This window comes from Protopterus annectens, chromosome 10.part0 (genome assembly GCF_019279795.1).
Source record: "Protopterus annectens isolate FY-2018-M chromosome 10.part0, PAN1.0, whole genome shotgun sequence".
Taxonomy (NCBI): Eukaryota; Metazoa; Chordata; order Ceratodontiformes; family Protopteridae; genus Protopterus; species Protopterus annectens.
Window position 1 is genome coordinate 480,748,921 of NC_056744.1, and position 10,694 is coordinate 480,759,614.

General features: G+C 40.6%; 1 protein-coding gene across 3 annotated transcripts in view; it reads left to right on the forward strand.

The window, feature by feature from the left end:
• UAP1 (UDP-N-acetylglucosamine pyrophosphorylase 1) overlaps positions 1-10,128 on the forward strand; it is a 362,925-nt gene extending 352,797 nt beyond the window's left edge. For all 3 annotated transcript variants that reach the window (XM_044085376.1, XM_044085378.1, XM_044085377.1), the window contains one exon: positions 9,396-10,128. In XM_044085376.1, coding sequence (XP_043941311.1) covers positions 9,396-9,488 — 93 coding nt within the window. In that variant the 3' untranslated portion in view covers positions 9,489-10,128. The remainder of the gene's footprint in view (positions 1-9,395) is intronic.
• Positions 10,129-10,694: the final 566 nt, after the last annotated feature.

Sequence of the window (10,694 nt, forward strand, 5' to 3'; positions counted from 1 at the left end):
TGTGGATGATGCCACTCCTTCGGCTTCTCCTCCTGAGGATTTTTCATTTTCAGAGACTCTGCATTCCATGAGGGAGCACTTTAAATGGGAAGGCCAGGATTACTCTGATTCCAGGAAGAGGCTTAGGGAATTCTTGTTTTTACCCCAGCATAGGCCCTTAGCTATACCTCCTGTGTTGACTGTGGTGGAAGATGTTTTTTCAGAGGCTTCCCTGAACCCTGATTCCTTGCCTCCTGCTCCTGTTAAACCTGATAGGTACTATAGGGTGCCCGAAGCTCATAAGTATTTGTTTAAGAGTCCTAGGGCGGACCCAGAAACTGTTTCTCAGGGGCCTAAAGGTGTTAAAGCCTCTGTGGTTAAAAATCCTGTTCCCACTGACAAAGAGGCAAGGGCGTTAGATAGGTGGGGTAAGAAAGTGTATACTTCTTCCACTCTAGCCATGAGAGCATTGAATTGTCAGTTTCACATGCTGAAATATCAAAATTATCTCCTTTCACAATTGAAATCTAAGGTGGATGCTTTGGCGGAAGGTATTGATTGTAAAGAATTGCTGGATTTAGTTTATGTGTCTGAACAAGTGGGCAAGCATTCTTTGCAATGTGGTTTTGATGCTGTGCAGGCCTCCTCGAGTGGCTGCTACTAGTTCTGTTCTTCGCAGGCATGCCTGGTTGAGGGATCAAAATTTGGCTGAGCATGTTAAGACACGGATTTTGGATGCTCCTTTACAGTCTGATGTGTTGTTTGGTTCACCTGTGGAAGCAGTTTTAAAGAAAATGGAGGACAAAGCTAAGTCTATGCAAACTGTTAAAGATTTTTTGCAGGTACAACCACCGAAGTTTAGTAGAAATTGGCCTGCTAAGGGGTGGACATATCCTGCTTATGATTCCCAGTCTAGGGGTAGATCTAGACGTGGTAGGGGCAGGGCCCAAGGTTCTTTTAGGCCTAGAACAGGGAGTTCGCCTGCTCAGACTTCTGGTGAGGGCAGGGGTCAGTCCTTTCGTAAACAGACCCAATGACCTGCCTTTTCAGCTGCCAGTAGATTCTCGTCTGGCAGCTCCTTTGGGAGGACGTCTGTCTCTTTTCAAAGAAAATTGGGATTTAATTACTCAAGACGGATGGGTGTTGGACATCATTCACAAGCAGATTTCTCAGTTACTCCAAATGGGGGCCATTCAGCCAGTCCCTGTATCAGAAAGGGGCCTAGGATTTTATTCTCGCATGTTCCTAGTACCACAGAAGGGGAACACGTGGAGACCAATTTTGGATTTATCTCTCCTCAACATTTATCTGGCCATTCCCAAGTTCAAGATGTTGACGTTACAACAGATTTTACCCCTGCTGGGCAAAGATCACTGGATGGTAACTTTAGATCTCAAGGAAGCTTACCTTCATGTGCCTATCAGGCTAAGTTACAGGAAATATCTGCGGTTTCGAGCTGGAGATTCTCATTATCAGTTCTCTGCATTGCCCTTTGGCTTATCTACTGCGCCCAGAGTATTCACATAGGTTCTGGCTCCAGTGATAGCTTACTTCAGGCTACAAGGACTTCAAATCTATCCTTATTTAGACGACTGCCTGATTCTGGCTCAAGAAAAGGAAGACCTTCTACAGCATCTGGAATATGTTATAGCAGTGCTACGATGCCTAGGGTATTCTGTGAACGAAATAAAGTCCAGTCTAGTACCCTCTCAAGACATGTGCTTTCTGGGTGTGAGACTGCATACAGCAGCCCAGATGGCCTTTTTAACCCCGGACAAACAAAAGAATCTATCACTTTACTTCCATCACCTATCTCATCAGTCCGTGCTGACTGCAGAGACAGTCCTTCAAGCATTAGGGTTCATGGCATCTTGTATTCTGGTGCTTCCCAATGCCAAACTGCATATGAGGAAGTTACAATGGTATCTCAAAAATGTATGGACACAGCACTGCCTGGATTTAGACACTGTCATTCAACTAATACCTTGCCTTCAAAGAGAATTTTTGTGGTGGGCTCAGGAATGTCACCTAAACAAGGGACTCTCTGTGACCCAGCCAGAGGCGAGTCAGATTTTACCGACAGATGCCTCGGACATTGCTTGGGGAGCTCATCTAAATGGAAAGTGGATACAAGACAAGTGGCCTGCCAGACTACAGCATCTACATATCAACATGAAGGAGATGTTAGCAGTCCAGTTCGCATTACTGGCTTTCAAGGAGTTACTTCTTCCAGGGCAGGTGTTGATTCTAACAGACAACACAACTGTCATGTGGTACTTCAACAAACAAGGGGGAACACATTCTTATCCTCTATGCAGGCAAGCAATGATTTTATGGGAGACTGCGCTACGCCTGCACCTAACTCTTCAGGCAAGGTTTCTGCCAGGAGCACAGCACTCCTTAGCAGATGTGTTAAGCAGACAAATCATGGATCCCCACAAGTGGAAACTGGATCTTCATGTATTTCAGACATTGACAGTGTCATGGGGAACTCCAGACATAGATCTGTTCGCTTCTCCACTAAACCACCAGCTGCCACAGTTTTGCACAAAGGGGTTTCATCACACAGCTTGGAAAGTGGATGCTCTGTCTTTCAGTTGGACGAACCTTCATGTGTATGCCTTTCCACCTCTGCCTCTTCTTCCAAAGGTACTGTTAAAGGTCAGACAGGACAGGCCAAGGATGATTTTGATAGCTCCAGATTGGCCTCGGCAACACTGGTACCCTCTACTACGGAGTCTGGTAAAGAAGCCTCCATGGCCTTTACCTTTGATTCCACATCTGTTATCCCAGCAGGACGGTCATCTGCTCCATGTCAAGCTTCACTCTCTTCATCTGACAGCCTGGCATATTCTGTGTTGAAACACAGCAGGTCTCAACTTCCTCAACAAGTTTTAAATGTGATTATGGAAGCTAGAAGACCTAGTACAAGGAAAGTGTACGCAGCAAAATGGAAGAGATTTTTATTTTGGAGTAAAGCAAAGAATTTGGAGATTTCTGAGCCTAATTTGAGTATGGCTCTTCAATATCTTACTGAGTTGCTGGACAAGGGTCTGTCCTTCTCTTCCATTAAGATTCATGCTGCAGCAATCTCAGCTCACTATGATTGTGACCCACCATTGTTTTCGCATCCTTTGTTCAAACAGTTTCTTAGAGGGCAAAAATATAAGACCCCCATAGAGCTCCTACTCCTGCTTGGGATCTCAATTTTGTGTTGGAAAAACTTACTCTACAACCTTTTGAGCCTGCGGCTACTGCTGAATTGAAATATTTGTCATGGAAGACTGCTTTTTTGTTGGCTATTACTTCTGCAAGACGGGTGTCTGAGTTGCAGGCCCTTATGGCAGTCGAGCCCTTTTTGATTTTCCATAAGGATAGGGTATCATTACGTACTAATCCTTCCTTTATGCCTAAAGTGGTTTCTAGTGTGGCTTTAAACCAAACTATTCATTTGCCTACTTTTTATGCAGACCCCCAAAATAAAGGGGAACAGATTTTGCATACTTTAGATGTACACAGGCAATTGCGTTATTACTTAAGCAGGACTAAGGATTTTAGGCAGTCTCAGCAGTTGTTTGTTTCTTTTGCTTTGAGTTCGCAGGGCAAGCCTGTGTCAAAACAAACTATTTCTAGGTGGATTGGCTTTTGCATTGCATTTTGTTATTCCCATCATGGCAAGGAGATTCCTGCTGGGATTAGGCCTCATTCCACTAGGGCTACTGCCACTTCAACAGCATTTCTACGGGGGGTGGCAACTAAGGATATTTTGGAAGCAGCTACTTGGAGTTCAGTGCATACTTTCTCTAAGCATTATCACCTTCCTATCTACTCTAAGTCTAGGGCTGGTTTTGCCACAGCTGTTTTGCAAGGCATGTTGTCAGCTCCTGCTTCTTTATGATTTGCCAGCCTCCCTTACCTCTGCTTTGGGATTCTACCCAATAGTTAGGACTGCAGCAATGGAAGACGAAGAACATAGTACAGTTTTGTACCTACCATAAATGTAGATGTTCGAGGATTCCATTGCTGCAGTCCAATTTACCCTCCCTCCTTCCCCTCTGTGTTTAGGGGTGGTTGTGTAGGTGAGTTTACCTGTTTATATTTTTGTATATATTATTCATGTTTTGGTGCAGGTATTTTAGGCCTTGTCTTTTTAGGGTCTTCTGACATCTGGGGCAAGAAAAGACTGAGGATATGACGCCGGTCATGCGCATTAGTACCCTGACGTACTGACGTCAGTCTAATGCGCCCTGACCGACGTCAGCCTTATACTCTGGTATTCGGGCCGACTGGATGCGGACTATACCCAATAGTTAGGACTGCAGCAATGGAATCCTCGAACATCTACATTTATGGTAGGTACAAAACTGTACTTTCCTCAGAGGGGCCAAAAATGTAAGACCCCCGCAGACGAGCCCCTACTCCAGCCTGGGACCTTAACTTTGTATTGGAAAAGCTCACTCTTCCTCCATTTGAACCAGCTGTAACTGCAGAGTTGAAATTCCTTTCTTGGAAAAAAGCCTTCCTTCTAGCCATCACTTCCGCAAGAAGAGTATCTGAATTACAGGCCCTCATGGCAGTGGAGCCCTTCATTATCTTCCATGCAGACAGGGTTTCCCTCAGGACCAATCCTTTATGCCCAAGGTGGTGTCTATTGTGGCCCTAATAAATCAGTCCATTCATCTGCCTACCTTTTTCTCGAATCCTCAAAACAAAGGTGAAAGAATACTGCACGTTTTGGATGTGCACAGACAACTTAGATTGGACAGGGCCAAGCCTCTCAGAAAATCTGAACAGCTGCTAGTTGGCTTTGCTGCAGGGGCAGAGGGGAAGGCCATTTCAAAGCAAACCATTTCTGAATGGATAGCCCATTGCATTAATTTCTGCTATAAGCACCATGGAAAAACTACCCCACAGGGGATAAGATCACAATCCACCAGGGCTGCATCTACCTCTACAGCCTTCCTCAGAGGAGTCTCTACCAGGTACATCCTAGAAGCTGCTACCTGGAGCTCTGTACATACCTTCACCAAGCATTACCACATGCTTGTGTTTTCTAAATCCAGAGCTGGTTTTGCCACTGCAGTCTTGCAGGGCTTAATAGCTGGTCCTAATGCTCTCTAAATTCCTCCTCCCTTCCTTAGCTTTGGGAATCAATGCAAATGTAATGACTGCAACAGTGAAACACGAAGAACATAGTACAGTTGTGTACACTTACCATAATGTAGATGTTCGAGTGTATTCACTGTTGCAGTCCTGGTTACCCTCCCTCCAGCCCCCTGACTTCTCTTGGCTTTACCTTCCTTCTCGTTTGGTGTATTTAAGCTTTCTGGTGTATTTGCTTTTTGTTGGAGGTATAACCTAACATATAATTGCTTCCCATTATGGGGGGCACCTGACATCTGGGGCAAGAAAAACTGATGTAATGGTGTCAGCTGCATGTTTTATAACCCTGATGACCTGACGCCATGGAAGAAAAGACAGCATCTGATGCAGGAATCCAAGACTTTGATATTCAGGCCGGCTGAAGGCTACCTGCAGGCAGATAACCCAAATGTAATGACTGCAACAGTGAATACACTCGAACATCTACATGTACTTTCCTTGACCTGGGAGCACTGTCTGGTTAAGTAATTTACTCAAAGTCACACAATAGGAAAATGGAAGTGGAAGGAATTAAACCCTGCACCCTTAGTTACAGGAAGCAGCTCAATAACAGTTTAGAGCCTTAATCTCTTAATGGGGTCATCCAGAAGTTAATCTGGTCACTCAAAAGTAAATCTTTTCTCCTCTCATGCATATGGCCAGCTTCTATTCTGCTCCAAGCTTCCTCACATCCAGACATTGGTGACTAATACCTTTTCAGTCAAAGACTGAGATTGCTTAATGCATGTCATCCATCTTCTCTAATCTTGAAGTTGCTGCTGAAGCTCAAAAACAGGAGCTTATCTCAGTCTGTTACTTTTTTGCTGGGCAAGACTGTCATGATTTTCTTATGTTCTAGTGCCCTGAAGTGGTGTAGGATATATATATATATTTTTTTTATTTCACATTTGTTTACCAGGAAGAAGTTCCAACTGGACACAGGTCCATTTACAGTGGAGGCCCGGGGAAAAAAGCTCCACATCAAATCATTCAAACAGAATGGTAAACATTTGTATACTAAAATACAGTAAACTAACGATTAACAAATAGGCATAGAAGCATTATAGACATTCAAAAAAGTTTGTACATAATTAGGATTCATAAAAATATTAAATAATACTTCAGTAATAACATTGGATAGAGGTAAAATAGGTAGCATTGCTAGTCAGATAAAATCATACCACTTAGGTTAGGTGCCATTTGTCAGTGTAGCTAGGCAGATGAAGTGCAGGAGCAAAGCCAGGTGTTAGTCATGTGATTTTTGAGTGAGACTTTAAACTGGCTAATAGTGGAGATGGTTGTCAGTGAAGGTGGAAGGCTGTTCCAGACTTTAGCTATGGTATGTCAGAGTAAGGCTTTCCTGGCAGTAATGCAGAGTAAAGATTTTTCATTTGAGCGAAGAGGACGATTTGCATTATAGGGAATCAAGAGATTGCTAAGGGCAGGGTTTTTTTCAGGGTGTTTTAGAATATTGTAAGTAGTGACAAACTGATGCTATAGAAGAAGATGGGGGAGTTCAAGCCACTTTAAGTCCCTTAGGGCCTGGCAGTGGTGAGTTCTGAAACTGGAGTTATTGGCAAACTTAGCAATTTTAAAATGGCAAGACTCAAGTCTTGCAAGGTAATTTTTTCTGGTACAGATAAGAATGGGGGCTGCAAATAGAAGGGTGGATAGCAGGTGGGTTTGTGCAAGGGTGACTCATGCCTGATCAGTGAGGAACCTTTTTTGTGTGTATAAAATTCCCATTTTTCTATGAACCTTTTTGAGGGTTTGAGAGATATGGATATCAAAGTGTAGATTGTTGTCAATATCAACCCCAATTAGTTTGGTATGAGGAGAAGGAGAGATAACTGTGCCATTTTTAGACATGGTGTTGAAAGGAAGGGGGGTGGTGAGTTTTAGTTTCATCAGTAGTTTTTTAATTGTGGAGGTAGGGACAGGAGAGAGGGTAAAGGGTGGGATGTTAACTGGTGATTTTGGCCAGTGTTATGGTGTAATTTGGTGGATAGCCCAAGAATGGACTCGGTAAAATGTTCATTAAATAGAGAGGCTATGTTGGCTGTATTATTGGTGGAAGTGGGTGCTGGGGTGGTTGTTTTCCCAGGTTTTAATAGGGAGTTAATTGATTGCCAAAACTGTCTAGGGTGTCTTGGGTTTTTAGTCTGTTTTTTTGTGGAAGAAATTTTCCTTATTTAGTTTGATTTGTTTTTTGGCCTGGTTCCTTAGTTGAAGATAGTCCTGTCTGGTGAGGTTAAATCTGTTTCTCTTCCAGACTTGCCAGGCTTTATCTCTGGATTTAAGTAAGGATCTTGTGTTTCTACTTAGCCATGGTGCATAGTTTGCCCTGATTCGAATTTTCCTAGGGTGTGCAACTGAGTTAAGGATATTGGTGAAAGTTTTGTTGAAGTACTCAACTGCCTGGTCTAGATCTAGGGTTCTCAGTGTATCCCAGTTACATCTTTTTAAGATGGAATTAAAGTCTGCTGGGTTGAAATTGCAAAGATTCCAAATGTGTCTGAAGATGATGGGATTAGCTAGGTTGGTCTGATTTGCATACAAGGAAGTTAGGTATGTGGTTACTAAGATCAATCTAGGAGGCATCCCACATGGTAGTTGCTTTTGGGGCCATTAACAAGTGTCCAATTTAGAATAGAGTGACTCTTGTTTTTTTTTGTTTTTTGTTTTTTTTTGTCTATTCTACACACTTCTTCAATAGCCAGACTCCCCATAGCAGCTGTAGGATATCTGACTGCTAAAAGGGATTGGACCGACATTCACATTAAGCTATTGCCTCTTCACTTTATGAATCTGCTGTAACAGTGATCCTGGCATTCAAACATGTATTGCTATGGCAAACATGCTCATAAAACTATTTATTTATAAATAATAACTATTTATTTGACATTTGTTAATCAGATATGTCCATCTGAGCCAAATCCCTTTTTCAGCAGAGGCCTGGGAAGAAAAGCCCCACAGCTAATACACAAAAATGTTACAACAGTACAGCTCCGGAAGTGATGGACATCGTCGTTACAAAAGTTAGATTTTTACAAAAGTTAGATTTTTAAGAACATACAGAGTAATTACAACAATAATTAGTCTGTTAAAAGGTTACCGTAATAAGCAAACATACAGCATGTAACACACCGAGAGCGATATAGGTACGTAATCATAGTAAGGGGGAGGTAAGAACAGGATACTGATTGAGTGAAGTAGTTAAGAGTGAAGGTAGAACCAGGTGAATGAGAGATAAGAAAGAGAAAGGGTACAAGTAAATTAAGTTGTTGTAGGAGTAGTTAGATCGGAGAGATTAAGGTTAAGGGAGGAAGGTGAGAGGTAAGATTATCAGATTTTTACAGTGGCATGACCAGGAGTTTAATAGTTTTTTTCTTTTAAGTCTTTTTTGAATGTTTTTGAGTCAAATGAACTTTTTTGAGTTTTTTTTCAAAACAACTTTTAAGCATCACTTCCTTCTCACTTGTGTATGGATCACTTTAGTAGTAACGCACAACTGGGTATGAGAATTGCTGGATTTACCCTGAGTTTTCCAACAAAAATCCAGCATTCTCGTATTGGTGTTAATAACTTTATTTAATAAGAAGAGTTTCATATATTTTCTAAATAATGTCATTGTATAAAGGAACTTTAATGTTCTTCCAAAAATGTTTCTGTAAAGGGCAAATGTAAGGCACACAGTTAACAGTATACTCAGCAAAATGCAGTTTTTGGAATTTTTTTTTAAGAAAATAAAAATGACGTGCCAAACAATAGCCAATGGGGAATCACTTTATTAAAAAGAGATCACTGTTGATTGGCATTTGGCAAGCAGATTTTAGTAAACACCTTTGTTTTTAGTCATTATTCTACCCTCTTTTCTTTTATTTTTGGGCTCAGGAGCACACGTGCTTTCAGCCTTCTGAAACTTGAATTTGTTTTCCCCACTTTGCATAGCGGTGGCTGTGGGTATTCTTTTAATACCTAGAGCTGCCAGACTTCTCCGTACAGGTGCTGCTCAATTTACAGCATGCACACTGATTGTTTTGTCTAGCATGTACGTTTGTTTTGGAATATTCTATCACTTTTCTGACGTTTTACAACAAACTTTTGTTACTGACTCAGTGTTTTACATTTTAAAATGAATACAATCTTTAAAAAAAGCTGAATAGCTTTGTTTTCATGTTTATAGCTCAATTCTCTTTATTAATTGTGAGAGAAACTATAGCAATGTGAACAGAGTCACATTTTTTTAAATGTTAAATGTTTCTGCATTCCAGGGTCTGGAAGAATTGGTCCAAAATCGAGATTTCCGCCCACCCTTAATTATAGATGAAACTGGAGTCCATGAACTTGTTAAGAATGGAATATGAACATCAGTGAAGGAATGTTTAAACATGCTACATCTCTGAATGAAGACAGTTATGGGATTATGGATACTGTGAAGATTTTAGGTGGAAGTTGAAGGATAATGGGACTTGAAAGGACTATACCTGCTGCACATTATAACATTTTAATATTTATTTTAGCTACTTTTTATATTGTAAAGATTACTGAAAATAGAATCCATATGAACTGCAAATGAAACTTTAATTTTTTAGTATTTATATTCATCCTTTTTAAATGATTTTATTTTATTATTGTACATAATAAGGGTGCCTTAGGTACAATAGGTGGGTGTAAGATCACCTTCCTCCTTATATTTATCATTGCAATTAATTTTGGTACGGTGATATTCTTGAGGACTATATTTTTTGTACATATGAAGTATGTAGTTTTTCCCTTTCTGCTTCTTGCGTTGGTTTATAAATTAATTCATTAAAATGTCAAATATAATGTACATGTTTATATAGTTATTAAAATATTTAGTGTTAAAACATATTGTGTCCTAATACATTGCATAGGGCTTTTACTTTAGAAGCCTCCTGATAATTAATGATTTCAGCATTTATATACTTCTGTATATGTGTATAAAATGAAATCCTGCTTTTGATCACAGCAGCCATGCACTGACTGAGTTTGAGCTTCCTTAATAGCTTACTCATATAAAATATTGTAGGCAGCAAAGTGTTTTGTTAAGTTGATAATTCAGTAAATAGGCTGATCTAAATGGCCCTTTCTAGATATGTGTAGAAGATAAATACTGGATAAAAGCTTGCAAGTTGTGCATAGAATATGCAGCTAAGACAATATGTTGTAGAAAGATAAAACTGCATGGCATTAGTCTTACAAAGGTTAATGGAAAGATTCTTATATGGCTTTGAAGAAGCACTGTTTAAACTCTGTGCAAATACTTCATGGCCTGAAGTGTCTCTGATATTGACAGGTAGATTCTTTCACACCAGAGATCCAATGGTTGAAAAGTACTTCTCCCATGCTGAGAATTTAGACAGGGAAAGATAAGGAAATTACATGGAGAGTGCATATCCGTGGCTGTATTGGTCAAGATAAAAATTTGAAGCAGCTGATCACTGTAGTCTGGGTGTAGTAAATTGAGAATGTGTTTGGTAAGTATAAATTCAGCTCATTCTTTGATGAGCAGCCAGCCAGTCTGTTATTGAATATTGTGTAATGGTAAT